This window comes from Macrobrachium nipponense, chromosome 11 (assembly GCF_015104395.2).
Source record: "Macrobrachium nipponense isolate FS-2020 chromosome 11, ASM1510439v2, whole genome shotgun sequence".
Lineage (NCBI taxonomy): Eukaryota > Metazoa > Arthropoda > Malacostraca > Decapoda > Palaemonidae > Macrobrachium > Macrobrachium nipponense.
In genome coordinates, this window is record NC_061087.1 from 102849732 (window position 1) to 102866411 (window position 16680).

The window sequence follows — 16680 nt, forward strand, 5'->3', positions numbered from 1 at the left end:
TCAAATAATAACTTTATATAAAGGAACTAGACAATTTGTCTCAATACAAATCGTAACATTGTTTCAAATGCCACCCAACAGAATTCGACCCCCAACAACCGCAGTCGTACTTTGCACCGCACAAAATCCGCGAGAAGCATGCACCCTCGAATGTCTTAGTACGTGTACAAAAAGACTTTAGGGAGGGAGACTGGGAAATTGGAAAGTTTTAATACCTTCCCGACACCCTCTAGAAAATAATAACGATTTCCGCGAACAAAAGCCCTAAAAGTATACATATTCATGGATACGGAAGTTTATAAATATCCGCATTGTTTTTTATTGTTGCTAATTTTTAATCACGCCCAACCCAACCATTTCGTGGATTGAAATCTCTCTGATAATCATCTAAAAAGTCAATATCGCCGTAAAGTCATTTCCAATTCAAGCAGAGGTGAATTCAGCAAGAAATTTTTTTTTTTTTATCTTTTAACCTGAATACCAGGAGTTTCTTCCACTTGCGAGTTGATCTATGGGAAAAACGGATGTCAATTTAACGAACAAAACAAAACCCGGTCTCAAGGACAAACATAAAGCTATTTTACTACCTTCGTATAGATTCTCAATGAAATTTCAAAATAAGAGATAAATGGACGAAGTTGAAAAATGTTTAGTAATAGGACTTCATTAGGAAATCAAATAAGCCCCATATAATTTTTCCCCTCAACTGTCCATAGCCATAAAAGATCGGTACTTGGCGTATCTTCTGCGTAGATTCCTGTCGCTTAAAAACAACTGGCAAACGACTTCCGATAAGTTATTTTCCAGTGCGATGTACCGACGACCATCTTAGCTGCTCTTTAGGTTAGAATAACAAATTTTTTTTCACCAACTTGGACCATTACTTTAAAAGCTTTTACCAGATACCATTACCTAAGGTGATTGTACCTCATACTCCCGTTTTCAAGCCACACTCCAGGGACGGGATCAATTTTTTTATCAATTTTTTAACGTATGCTCCTTCCGGCTTACGTTTGCGCCCCAATTTACAATATGAGTGTTTTTGGAGACTTTTAGGGGATAACCTACATGCCTATATGGATGATCTTTGTATTCTTTTCCTAATACCTTAGAAGTAACAATTCACATAAAGTAGTAAGCTTAGTGCTACAGGAACAACAAAGACAAAATAATCTCGGAGGTAAACATATCTAAATGAGAGTTTTTTTTTCAAAACCGTATAACATTGTTTTTATCTTAGGTTTTATTGTGTTCCTGGTGGTCAAGGTCTTAAAAGTATATCCATGGTAAGGTGTCGGCTATTTCAAACTTTACGCAGTACTTTATTAACGTAAAAGGGGGATACAGCACCTGTTTTGCGCTGTAGTGGGTTAATTACAATCGTATGTAATAAATTGTAACCTCTTCAATTCATGACAGCTTATCTGCTGTGCTCTTAGCTTAACAGCTTTCAAGTCATGCGTCTCGCTAAGCCTTCTTCTGCTTAGCCCCAGACTTCTAATCGTCTGCTGCTTCGCAATTTCTAATAGCCTTCTAGCTCATTCTCACAATTGCTACTCTTTTCATCTGCTCTTACTTCTCCTGGCTGCTGCTAAAGCTTGCTTCTGCTGCTCTAAGCTGCTTCTGCTCTCTCTTTCCTAAGCTGCTTTGCTCAGGCTCTTGCATTTCTGCTATCTCTAGCTGCTCTGCTCTCTTTCTTTCTGCCTGCTCTGCGTTAAAAGCTCTTCTCTCTTGGCTTAAAGCTCTGCTCATCTACTCTTGCTCTCTTAGCTCAATGCTGCTTAAAAAGCTTGCTCTTCCCTTCGGCTAGCGCTGCTTCTTGGCTCTTCGCTTTAAAAGCTGCTGCTGCTGCTCTTCCTAGCTCTCTCTCGCTGCTGGCTAATCTTTTTTTTTAGACACTGCTGCTGACAGCTCTCTCTTGCTGCTTCGCCTAGCTTTTCCGTAGCTCTGTTGCTTCTCTCTTACAGCTCTAGCCTACTAGGCTTCCAATCTGCTGCTCCTAAGCTGCTGGGGCTAAGCTGCTCTCTCTGAGGGCTAGCTGCTACTTTTTCTCTAGCTTCTATGCTCTTCTCTTGCAGCTCTGCTAGCTGGCTCTCTCGCTCTTAGCTAAAGCTTAGCTTTTCTGCCTAGCTTCTAGCTTGCTCTTTTTCAGCTTGCTTCTAGCTGCTCTGCTTGCTCTCTTGCTTCGCTCCTCTAAAAGCTCTTCAGACAGCTTCCCTCTGCAAGCTAAGCTCTTTTCTAAGTCTTGCTGCCTCAGCTAAGCTCTTGATCTTCGGTCCACATAACTGTGCGTGCTAAGGGCTTTCTCTAAAGCTACTTCCTCTCTGCATGCTGCTGCTTTAAGCTGCGTAGCGTAGCTGTGCTTTCTGCTCGTAGCTAAGCTTAGCTCTAAGCTTGGTCTCGCTCTTGCTAGCCTTAAAGCTCTGCGCTGCTCTTCTTACTGCTCTGCTTCGTCTGACAATCTCTGCTCTTGCTGCGTTCCGCTCTGCTGCTCGCTTCTCCTGCTCCTGTGGCTATTTCTTCTAAAGCTCTCTCCTGGTTGACGGCAAGCTGCTCTAGCTAACCTAGGCCTCTCGATCTCTGTCCTGTTTGCATGTGCTGCTTGCCTGCTAGCTTCTCTTTTTTCTAAAGGCTCTCTCATTTTACAAGCCTGCTCCTGTCTCTTGCTAGCTATTGCTTCTTCTGCCTCTAGCTGCTACTCTAACTTTTGCTCAAGCTGCTGGGAACTCTGGCTAGCTCTTTGGATTTGCATCTAAATCCTTCAGCTATGCTTCTACTTCAGCCCTCGCTTTCTCTTCTCTTTGGGCTCTGTGGCCTTTAGGAGCCTAAGCTATCGAAGCTCTACATCTCCGCTACCTTGGGCTTCTCTTCTTCAAAGCTAAATCTATGACCAGCTTCTCAGCTTGCCTCATGACGCTCAGCCTCTTTGCTCCTTGCTAAGCTTCCCTGCTACAGCTGCTTGCTGGCGGTGCTAAGCTTACTAAAGCTAACTTCCATCTTCAATGGCTTCTTAGCTAGCTAAAAGCTCTTATCTCTTGCATGCTCTCTCAAAGCATCCTTTGTGTCTCCTATTGCTTTAAAACTCTCTTGCCGTGATCCTAAACAAGCTTAAAATCCTTAAGCCCTAACTGCTCCTCTAGCTCTTTATCTCTCGCTGCTCTCCTCTCTCTCTTTCCTCTGCTCTAACTTCTGCTAGCTTGAATTGCTCTGGCTAGCTTCTAGGGCTGCTCAGCTCTGCTAGCTCTCTCAAGCTGCTGCTCTCTTACAAAGCTCTCTTTCTCTCTACAGCTTTTTTCCTAAGCAATTGCAAGCTGCTTCTCCATAAGCTTTTAGCTCGCGATTGAAGTAAATTTAAAAAAAAAAACAGATATTAAAACGAAGAAGAGGTAGAATTAATTTGGTCTGAAAGCCAAAGCAACTAATGCTTTCGATTCTTAAAAGAACGGAAAATGCAGGCTTAAACACTAACTTTAAAAAATCCCTGATTTAAATAGGAATTTTTTTTTTATTGCAAAAACAGAACCACCTCAGACCAAGGGTAGCAGGGATACTAAACCCTTCAAAGTAATATAATCAACAAAAGATCTTCCCTTATAGCTTTTTATTCACGTAAACTAAAGCCCTCTAAGAAATATGCAGTAATAGGCAGGCGGCTTAGGTAATCTTTTAACAAACTATACAATTTGTAAGTTCATAATCTATGGCTATCTGTAAAGTCCTTACTAACATGGAGTCCTTTACCAAAACTCCCGAAGTTTTTCAAAGGTCTTTTAATCCAGTCCAAAGGGAACTCGGTGGACAAATGAATCATGTCCAGGTCTTTGGAGCCACATAAATTAATCTAACCTGGAAAGCAAATATCATAGCTGACGCATTAATCCCGCCAATCCCGCCCATACAGCAAAGAACCCATTAATTGGAAACTAAAAGGGATTAGAAACATCCGTGCCTCCATTGTTAAAACCGTTATCTAAACCAGGAACATCCCTTAACCCCAAGATCGCGAGCCATTGAATATCTGGGTCGGAGTGCAGAAACTGTACAACTGAACAAAGCAAGTGGTTTTCAACCAGCGATAAGCAAAACACTAAACCCAAACCAATAACAACTTCGAAACGGAAACAGGGTTTCAGTGGCTAGGCAAAAAAATAACACTTCGAGCAAAAGAAACCCTAAGGCAAAAGTATAATTTATAGTATGGTTGTAATCAAAAAAGTAATCAATGTAATGTTCTATGTAAAAGTCTGGTGCGAGAAAACCCGGAAAACACGCAATTAGGACTAACGACCAGGTAGTAGTAATAATCTCTCTTCAACCCATGCGTCTAAACTGGTTTGCAATTCGGGTCATCCATGGTTCCCTGGCCTATGTCACAGAAAGCCCAAATCACTGTTTTTCTGGCCTACCATGTTTACAGATATAAAAAGCCAATAACAATTGTAACCTGTTCATGAAAACAATTGGACACACTTAAGACAACCTGTTCAGTTAAGTGCCTATCCTGTGCCAAATTCAATCCTTGAAAGATAACTTAGAATTATTAACCAAGTTTACGGGAAGTCTGACAGGGAACAAACCTTCTTAGTGTTAATAGTTCCTTGGACACGTTTATTTATAGAAGAATTTAGCACTAAAAACCAAACAACCGCAATTGAGTGCATTAGGAATATTTTAATGAGTGCTAAAATCAGTAAACATGGAATTTCAACACATGATAATCTGACGCGGGTTGGGTGGTAAATCAATAATCAATGTTCCCATAACAACCGTGGTGTGAATTCCTTTCCATTAAGAAAAACCAATAATGAATTTTAATTTTACACCCAGAGTCCAATAGGTTTGGTAAATAATAACCGGATAATTAAATAGGAAGTGTCAATGTCTTACGAGTTTACAACTCGTGATGTTGGATCCGAACTGGATTATAGCGGTTCTCGCGGTTTTAAATACCTTTATCATTTGATACTTGTATCTATAGAATTGATGCCGCAAGTAGCCTTATACGGTACGCCGCTAGACACTTTTCCACATATTCAAGCCAACCATTAATTTATCAAATATATATAAAAAAAATATAAATAAATAAATATAAAAAATAAAATAAATATGGATACAAGTGGAGTCAATATAATACACTCCGTAAGAAGTCGGAAGGGTTACAAATTATAATAAAAAAGGAATCACGATAAAATCAATAAGCAAAATAAACGTAACCCAAGGTTAATTAAATATCTAAATATATATGCGTAAAGATTTGAACTCTAACTTAACGCTTTAGTAATGACAAATAAGCTAAAATTCAAACACATATCCAAAAACCTACTGACATATTGTCTGTCCCGGTAATTTATATTCGTAGTCAATGAAAAAAAAAAAAATAATAATAATAATAATAATAATAATAATAATAATAAATAAATCAATAAATAAAATAAAATAAAAGAGATTTTAAAGTCAGGAAGTCTAGAAGTGAAAATCTTATCTATGGAATAATCCTATATGAATCTTATACAGGGCTAATAATATATATAGAATTTGTATGGAAACCTTTTTCATTAGTTTCAATAAGGAATATTTAATTTAACATAATCATGCAGTTTTCCAACATGAAACTAATATATTGTTCCAATTTTGGTACTGTTTTTTTTCAGACATTCTTCTCATGTGGGTCGAGTATTAAAAAACAAAAAAATTTATCCTAAAGTCGTATCTCTTACAGCAAGTAACGTAACTCTTAGCTGGCTGAGAGCAATCCCCTGCCAAGTGACGACGTCATCATTGCCGTATCACATTTGTTCCTTTTAACCTCAATAATCTGCTTACACAGGCTTCATCTCGCGCTTGCAAAAGCAGATTGACTGGAGAAAGGAATGCTTAGCCCGAACTTCTCATGGGCAAGGCAGACATGTCTATCCGTATGCGCAATGCAACTTTAGCTAAGGACTTGCGATCATTTTAAAATTAATGAACAAATAAGCAAATAGAATTTCTATAACAACAAAATGAATTAATTTTTTTTTTCTGAACCTCACAGACATTTAGAAAGTATCAAGATATGTATATGAAATATTTACTTGCAACATTAGCCTATTACAATTCAAGTAAAACATTCATGGGGAAAATGTCACATTTTCTTGAAAAAACCCAAAGTTTATTTAGAAATTAGTTACATAGTGGGTTTTTTTTTTTTCGTTGCATCTCCTACCTATTTAATACAAAGTTTAAAATTAACCTCGGAGGATGCGCGCGAGAAAATTGAATATGAAACTTTTGTTAGGGCACATAGGATCAGATTTTATCACAACTTAATTTCAGTTAGTAGTAGAGAAATACAGAATCATGATTAATCTTCTCTTTGACTCTTATGTTGCCTGGCAATCTTACAAATAGCTCCGTTTTCCACTTCTTTGTCTAGTAACTTACGACCAGTAATATCGAATTTTCTTTAAGATTCGTAATGATATCTATTTATTTTTTATAATTATGGATATTTTTACAAGTCATCATAGGACTTGGATAGGTTCACTCATTGTTAATGCCATGGATAAAAAAGTTTGTACAGCGGACTCTTTTGAATTCCAAAAATATCAGCGAATTCATGTGGGTTAAGTCTGGTCTAAATGGCTCTCTCCCCTCCCCTGTATTTGGATGTCGTTTGAATTTACTTTGCCTTGTGACAAGTATAATTTCACTTGCAGGCTGATTAAGAAATGGAACCTGGTTACAGTATCCTGCAGTACGAGGAGTTCACATCGCAACTTCCAAAAAATCGTTCGTCGCAGCGGGACGACTACAGTCAAGTAACAACCGCCTACAATGTGAAAGGAATTTCATGGACTTCTTCGACCGACACCGTATCTCGTCGTTAATCTCGTTTTAATGCGGAATGCTCCGGCGGCTGTCGGAATCGACTACAAAAAAGGGACATACTTCCGACAATTACGACCCGAAGGATATTCAACTCTACTTTGCTGGCGAAAGGACTCGTGCTGGGATGTTTTTTTTATTCATCGCGAACGTAATCGTGTAGCTTAGGAATGCAGAGAATAGTATGAGCGCAAAATAGAACGTTGGACCCGCCCAGGCAAATTTTCCCCTTGTTTTTAACCATTGAAAACAAAAAGGCCGTTTCATTGGCTATAGGTGGTTGTCTGGAACTGTGTAATGGACGAAAAGTTGTTCGAAAGCTAGTTAAAAGTGAAGTAGTATAACCTCGTCATGTATCCTATTATATAAAGTATCATGTATCCTATATCTATAAATGATCATAAATAACAGAATCGAAATATATTTTTTTTGCGTGTACGCAATAGGAATCTCTTAATATAAATGATCATAAATAACAGAATCGAAATATATTTTTTGCGTGTACGCACTAGGAATCTATATATAAATGATCATAAATAACGGAATCGAAATATATCTTTGCGTGTACGCAATAGGAATCTATTTTAAAGTGCACATATATTAATCATAATTATATGAATCCATATACATATGTATAAACAAATCAGGTAGCCTATAATCAATCTGTTACCTTTTTTCTTACCAATATCTGCAGTTATATATGAGTTTAGTATATGATTAATGAATCAGATATATAACATTTAGCATAAAAATCAACGAATCAATCAGCATAAAACATTAATCAATGTTATCAATTCATATATGAAAATTTTTTATCAGTTAAAATATGATTTTTATCATGTTAATCTTCATTCTATGCAATTATCAGAGTACATTATATTTTCTGTAGCATATGTATCTTAATGAGATGAAGTGAAAAAAACTGTATCATTATATATCACGTGATCACTATTATTTACCAATATCATTGTTTTTTATATTTTATTACTTGAATCAATTCATGTACACCATGAATTTTTATTTACTTATATATATATTCACATAGTGTCTGTATCACACTCCTATAAGTCAAATGCAAGTCAAGTTTGAGTAATATTCAGTGGTTGGTTTTGGTAGCTGACCGAGCTGATGTAAGTGTTTACATAATAAAAATATGGAATGTTAGTCCATATATATAAAAGTCTAAAACTAAAGAGGTCAACCAGATTGCTTGCAGGAATGTGATCAGACTAGAGACGCTAAATATGACGTATACAATAAGTATGTAGGCTAAGATAACATGCCGTCACCTGTAGTCATTCAATTGTTTATAACATTAGTCCAAGCTCCCTGCTTGAGACAACTACCGCCTACGTGATCTGTAGCGTGTCTCATTTGATTGTGTGTTCGTATGTAACTATGTCATCTGATAGTATGTTCATATGTTCGAACTACTGTCTGTTCCTTCATAACTTGTAACAGAGATGGTAGACAGCAGAACAGAGTTAGCTATCGTCATTAGAAGACCTGTACCTCTTTACCTAAGCTTTATCATGTAGAGGGAATAGGATTAGCCATCATCATTGGCAGAAGCGATCAAGCTATCGTTATTAGAAGACTTGTACAATCATATCTGATCTTCACCATGTAAACTTCAGAAGAATATATAATTTTTTTATACTTAGTGTTTTCTACAAGAACCTCACCGAACCATGAGTTTAACACATCGTCGTAAAGATAATACCGACTTCGTAAGTGATCTACAAAACCCCAGACACTCCATTGAAGATGGAAGTGCAATACCAACCGACTTATCGTATAGATTATCGCAAGTCCTAACATTACCTCATAGGGCGCCTTATCATACAAGGCACAAGCCCTAATATTTGTCGTAGATGTTTCTGTATGGAAGTAGTTTTTAAGACTACTACACTACAGACAACACAAACCGACGTAGTTGAAATGATTGTTCTTGATTAGTGTTCTATTTTAAATATGCAAATTAATTTCCATAGGTTCATCAAGAATTGGTTCCCTGGGAGAGGATATCGCTGAAATACTTCGGGGAGAGCAGAGTGAAAAAAGATATTGTTCATTCTAAGGATACCACGACCACCTACAAACTTAATCCTACCACGCAGCACTTTGAACCGTATTTGACTTCTGATGAGAAAGTTGGTGGGTAGACTTTCATGGGTATTAGAGGAAAAGTTTGGTTTTTTCGAGTTTCATATTTTTTATTCCATAAACGAAATTCTTATTTTTTATCTCTATAGTTCGGAATTAAGTTTATTCGTCACCATCTTCATTTTATTTAACCCTTGTTTACTATTCATATTTTTGCCATTGTTTTCCATAAACGAAATTTATTTTTTGTTTTTATACTTCTGAATTGACTTTTCCCGTCGCCATTTTCATCATATAACCCTTGTCTACTATTTGGAGAACTGCTATCTTGGGACCCCATTTTGACCAATGTTTTAAGGTCATCAAGTCAGGTTTCTTTTAGTATAATCAGTTACATTTGATCATTATTTTCATTCGCCATCTCTTCGGTGTCACAAATCTTTCAATGAATAGATAAGTTTTTAATCTAACAATAATATTCTTCAAGAACAATAGGTTAAACTATTTGTAACTTCCAAACTACATAGGAATGTATAGGTTTGACCATTTATGACTTCAGAACGAAATAGGAAGGTGAAGGTAGGTTTACTATATGTAATCTCAAAACTACATAGGGAAGTACTAAGTAGTTTAGTATTCGTAACCTCAAAAACAATATATGAATAAGTCATATAGTAATTCTTCTAACTAATATTGATCTGTGACAATTTATATTTTAATATAAATAGGCTTTGAATTCATATCCTGGTTTTCTCTAACGTTTTACTGTTAGTAACGTAGGTGAGTAATATACTGCCCACAAACCGATGTATATTTCATATGGTTTTTAGTTTTATATTGACATACTTTTGATTATATTCCATAATAATAATAGTCAGTATACTATTGGCAACGCCAAAGCATCTGTAAATACTATACTTTCCGTGACCAATGAATATTTCCTTGTCCTAACTGCTTTGAATAGATGAGCCGTTTAATTTAGGCATTACTAAGGTTCTTGACAGCGTCCCTTCGGCCCCTAGTTGCAACCCCATTCATTCCTTTCACTGTCCCTCCATTCATATTCTTTCTTCCATCTTACTTCCCCACCCATCTTCTAACCATTGTTTCATCTTGCAACTACTTTGAGGTTTCCATCCTTACGCCTTTCAAACCTCCTTTACCCTCAATTTTCATTCCAGTGCTTGAATGACCTCTTAAGCAACAGCTCATATTCTATCCAGTATTCTAACCAGGTATGATAAACTTCCCTTGACCAACATACACTTCCTTTCAAACAGACATAGCGCTGAGTTTGCTCCTCAAGGACTCCACAAGCGTCATGTTCAGATCCCATAAAGGTTACGGTAAACTGATCATCAACGGGAAGGGAGGACCCAAATTCGCCCTGGCACGCGACATCACTGACGCAGTGCTGTTCGATCAGTTTGATCGGGTTTTTGTGGCCCTCTCTGCTCTCACGGACGATCTGCGAAATCCCGTCTACGTCCTCAAGGTGAGTGCGTCAGTGGTTGCATTGAATTTTAGTTTTGAGTTTTAAGTGCATTTACCCGCAAGTTCCTCTGACGTTTAATAAAAAATTTTTATAACAATACAATAACAATAACAATGATAGTTAATAGATGATGATGAAGATGATGATGAAATAAATTTAAATAAATTTTGTTAATAATAATAATAATAATAATATAATGAATATAATAAAATAATAATAATAATAATAATAATAATAATAATGATAATAATAATTAGTGAGATATATAAGCTAAATACAATATTTACTACTCCTACTACTACTACCGCTAATAATAATAATAATAATAAATAATAATAATAATAATAATAATAATAATAATAATAATAATAGTCCCCCCCTAAACAGGAGGGCTGCATCATTTTTTAGTTAATTTTATACGGTGTCTACTCACCATTCCTTATATGATTCTCTTTTACGTTAATATTGGACAATAACTGGCTAATGTTCATACTTTGGTAAAAAGAATATATGAGCAACGTGTAAGTATTGACCGTAGTCTTGATTCTCTATGCGAGATGAGGTGGTGAAATGTGGATGGATAAACCCGTAGAGTTTAACAGCATGCTTCCGGCAGATTTACTTAGGAGTTTGCATTTCACTCTTTTCCTTTCAAATTTTCTCCCTCCGAGAGAATAATAATAATAATAATAATAATAATTTTGAAGGCATGCGATTATAACTTGAAATAACCATCACACAGCATTAGCACATTTCAGCCATAGGTACTATACTCTGTTTTTTTTCCATCTGTCCACCAGCGTGTGGTATATGCGTATGGTAACACTGCGTCCCGGGCTTTAGATAGTTCCATTTAGCTTACATTCAACAATAATAATAACCCTATTTTGAATATTAACGGTGTAATTCGCATACAGTAATTATTAAAACACTTTTCAGTTGCAAATGTACGCCCAGATATCCTTTCATTTACGTAAAACTTACGCATAGCGTAACTATCTAAAGCCCCGGGAACGCAGTGTTATTACCATACGCAAACACCACAGGCGGGTGGGCAGATGGAAAAAAAAAACAGAGTATAGTTAATGATAACGACCCACTGCAATGAATAAGTAATTAAATGAGTATATGAATAAGTAAATGAATAATGATTGGAAATTTATGCAACATAAAAAAACAATCAAAGCCATATTCTAACCGGAGTAATTTCACCTAATATTACTTACATTTTTATAAATACAAGGCTTGGGATGAATTCGATTGAGCATTGCCAGATATGCAAAGTGAGAAGACTTCGTAGTCACTATAGTGTGAAATGACCAAATCGTACCATGAAATCGAACGCTGTTCTGTTATGGAAATGGTAGACTTCCCTATGTTGTGAAAGGTGGTTAACTCACCAAAGGTCATTTCTCAAGTCATTTCCAAATGTCAGCCTATGGGCGTGGGCGTGAGCATCTGAGCAGTGAATGAAAGGCTTCAGAAAAGCAGACTCGGCTGCTATGAATATTTAACCGAATCTCTCTCTCTCTCTCTCTCTCTCTCTCTCTCTCTCTCTCTCTTATTGCAATTTGCTGCTCTGATGGGTGGTGTGTGTGTGAGTACTTATGAAGTAGGTTATGCTGTGTGTGTGTGTGTGCGCGCGCGTGTAGGTTACTGCACAGGACTCGCACCGCTACACACACTTACAGACACACAGACATATTTTATTTAGATAAATATAAATACAGTACCACACACATATATATATATATATATATATATATATATATAGTATATATATATATATATTATATATATATATATATATATATATATATATATTATATATATATATATATATATATAGATATATATATATATATATATATATATATATATATATATATATATATATTATATATATATATATATATATTTTTATATATATATTATATATATATATATATATATATATATATATATTATATATATATATATTTATATATATATATATATATGTATATATATATATATATATATATATATATATATATATATATATATGTGTGTGTGTGTGTGTGTGTAAAATAAAAAAAAACTCCAATATACGAAAGTTCAGAAAGTCCCTTATTAATATTGCATAATTTCATAAAAATAAAATTTATGAATCCAAACTCACGATATCTTTCGTATATAATTCTGAAGCTGTATTCAGTGGACCTCTTGACGAAAAGCTTCCACCGTCTGGATCTGAAGGAGTTGCAATTCCCAGCCAACCTGAGTTCCTTCTTCGCTGGAAACGACAATACTGGCTCGACTTACATAGTGGCTACTCAGGCTAATCGACATCCGACTGTGTATACGTTGTTGGGTAAGTGTTCTTTGTTACTTAAAAAATCTCTTGTAACATGTAACAAAGGTATTTCGTAGAACGCTCACTGTACATATGTAAACAAATCAAACATATGTTGAACACGTACAGAAACTGGAATTTATTTGGCAATATACTTATTTTGAATGTGTGTGCATAATATTTCCCATTCTAAGTTTTAAGAATTTTAATCATTAATGTCAGTGTCAGAGTTTGTATGCATACAAATCACACACACACACACAACACATATATAGATTATTTATATATAATATTAATTAATATATATATTATATATATGATATATATATATTATAATATAATATTATTATATTATACATGAATGTATAATCATTATAAAGAAGCTTATAAATACTTAATACAAATAAATTTTATTATCTTCCACAGGGGAAAAACTGAAGTTTTTCACGGAGCTCGAAAAAAAAAACAAATAAACGAGAGTCGAGTGGATGCAATACGTCCAGGGTGCCTCCCGAGCTGCCGAATTCCTCCTTCCTGACCACTACGTTCTATTAGGGCAGAAAGACAAGACCCTGGTCCTCACGCGACTCGTAATGAAGGGCCTTTCCAATCCGAAGGACGCTGCGGAGGAAGTTGATTGCAATAAGCAGTTCCTGGACCAATAGCTCCTCGTCATAGCGACGAAAATCATCTATTTTATATCCTTCGTATTGCACGATTTCTCCTGCTGTTTAAAAGATGATTTATTAAAATCTAAGTAGTTTTATATAACACAAATCCGTTTACCGTTAGTAATTGTTATAATTAAGTGTGTTAGGTTATCATTGCAATGCTCTTGTATAAATAAGTACAGGCGGGAAAAGACAATCTCCTTATCTGTGGGTATTGCTTTATCAACGAAAAGGCCATCGTATTTGCTTACAGGATAAAAGGAAATGCGTTGTTTGTATCTCAGTGTACAGGTTTTAGTTTTAGCAGTTCTCATCTGTAAAGACAGTATTTGACTGTATCTAACCTTCTACAATATAATTATCGATATATTCATGTATTGGCGAGTATCTGACTGTATCTAAACCCCTGAAATATAATATTCGATATATTCGCTGATTGACGAATTGCAGTTAAATACGTCACTGGTAAATTAGTGGTTTATTTTAAATATCATTAAATTCAAGGTTTGTAGTTGAATATCATCGTTAAATTGATGGGTTACAATTAACATAACTAAATTTATTGACTATAGTTAAACATCTTCGTAAGTTTAGTGGATAATAGTTAAACATGGTCGTTAAATTGATGGACTAAATCTAAATAACACCCATAAAGTGGTTGATTTTAGTAAATGTTTTCAGTTTGTTAAAGTTAAAACACCGTCGCTTTAATTGGTGCATTGTTCTTGAATATAAGCTAAGTCCCTATGGATTTAAGTTTCAGGTAGATGGAGTAGTAGTAGTAAGTAAGTAGTAGTTCATTTGGTTATGCTGAAAGTGATTGTCGTAATTTTAACAGAATTATCTGCCAAAGTTAAAGGTGCGTGTAGCGTGAATACCTGCCGTGCAATAATTATTTCGTCTCCTTTATCAAAGCCAGTAGTACATGGCTCTTGTCAATTAGTACATGGCAGTATGATAATGAACCACCTCATTAGTGCTTAATTATGGCAAGTTTAAAAGTAAAAAAATCCGTCTCCCTTCAGAAGCATTAAAATAATAAATAGCCTTAACAGGAGAGAAATAAATTATCAAATATATTTGCAATGAATGAATTGACGCAAAGTTATAAAAAGCAATTAGTCGAGAAGTGAATATAACAACAGGAGACCATTATTAGTAGTTATTATTATTATTTTTATTATTTTAATTATTATTATTAGTTATTAATTATTTATTATTATTATTATTATTATTTATCTGCTGGCATAATTACTTGTAATGTCTGTTCGTTCGTCTCAACTGGGCGTAAATTTGAAAATATTAATATTTCAAAAATTTCTTTGAGATTTCAATAATATCCTAAAAATTAGCAGATATCCTAAGGTGCTATGGCTAGGTTTCATTGGTCATCTGAATATTGACATACAGTCCAGCTGATTGAAGTGGATGTCATATTCAAAGCTGAGGGACTAAGAATCAGTGAGTTTGAAAATCAGTGTTGAAGCGTGACACTTGGTTTTAATGATTACCTCAGAGGCTGTTTGCTTCATTCTGGAAGGAGTAGAGGTATCGACGGAAACCTTATCATTTTTGGACTCGAGTAAATTCTAGTTGTCAAGGATACGGATCCTTGGTTGACGTTTAGTATGGCAATGCTTGGAATGCCATTTTTTTTTAACCTGCTCTGGCACTTAAATGAATTAGTGAACAGGAGGTAACAAGTGGACCCAGAAATATGCATCAGTTTTCAAAGTTTAAATATTTATTGGTACAAATCATGTCATGATTCGTTTTAACACGAAGTCAGCCCCGCAAAAAATTAAAATATAGATATGGTGAGAAGTAAGTTACGAATCAATCAATACATCTACCTTCAAAAATCAAAGCTGGCAAGCTACGAAGTAACAGCATGAAGAATGAATATGCTAACAGCAAACTCTTGATGAATAAACAGAAACAATCATTCTGTTTGCCATCACATGAGCAGTGAGCCCTAACCCCCTCAAAAATGTTGAAAAATGGCAGAAGTGATTTTTTTTTTGGCGTTTTCCGCATTCCCAGACAAAAACACGGTTAGTTTTTTTTTATTTTTAGATACGTCACTAGCAGAGGCAGTGTTCTTGATAGTGTGTTTGAAACACATCTCCCCAATAGCATCACTGTAATCATATTTCTGCACTAAATGTACCTATCGCTGTAATCATATTTCTGCAGTAATTGTACCTATTACTGTAATCAAATTTCTGCAGTAATTGTACCAATCACTGTCGTCATATTTCTGCAGTTAATTGACCGATCACTGTAATCATATTTGCAAGAAGTTGTGACCTAGCACTGTAATCATGTATCTCCCAAGTAATTTTACCTATCACTGTAATCATACTTCTCAGTAATTGTACCTTATCACTGTAATCATATTTCCTGCAGTAATTGTACCTATCACTGTAATCATTATTTTCTCCAGTAATTGTACCTATCACTGTAATCATATTTCTGCAGTAACTTTACCAATCACTGTCATCATATTTCTGCAGTAATTGTACCTATCACTGTAATCATATTTCTGCAGTAATTGTACATATCACTATAATCATATTTCTTCAGTAATTGTACCTATCGCTGTAATCATATTTCTGCAGTAACTGTACCTATCAGTGTAATCATATTTCTGCAGTAATTGTACCTATCACTGTAATCATATTTCTCCAGTAATTTTACCTATCACTGTAATCATATTTCTCCAGTAATTGTACCTATCACTGGAATCATATTTCTGCAGTAACTGTACCAATCACTGTCATCATATTTCTGCAGTAATTGCACCTATCACTGTAATCATATTTCTGCAGTAATTGTACCTTATACTTTAATGCACTTTATAGCATGCAGATATAGCATATTTTTTTTAAGTTATATACCCTGGCCGATTTTTTAATTCATGGACAAAAACCATGAGAATAACTGTGACATAATACATACACAAACTTTCCTTTACTGCAAAGGGATGAAACGACCGTGAATTATAACATAATATCTCCACAAAAAACGACGAGATTTCCTTTGCCATGACACAGTATATGGAACCTGTAACCCAAGGATCTTAGGATCTAACACAGTCAGTCTCCCTTTCTGCCTTATTCCACGAAGGGTTCAAAAGGCTCTCTCTCTCTCTCTCTCTCTCTCTCTTTTGGTAGAGCACTTCAGTTGATCCGCTTATACGCCGT

The 16680-nt window shown here is 35.2% G+C and overlaps 1 protein-coding gene across 1 annotated transcript in view; it reads left to right on the forward strand.

Annotated features, from left to right (window-relative positions):
• The window catches only part of LOC135209663 (uncharacterized), a gene marked incomplete at its 5' end in the record, with an annotated part of 54047 nt that extends 39865 nt beyond the window's left edge, over nt 1-14182 (forward strand). The window contains 4 exon segments of the mRNA XM_064242400.1: nt 8862-9024; nt 10254-10468; nt 12656-12821; nt 13230-14182. Coding sequence (XP_064098470.1) covers nt 8862-9024; nt 10254-10468; nt 12656-12821; nt 13230-13468 — 783 coding nt within the window.
• Nucleotides 14183-16680: the final 2498 nt, after the last annotated feature.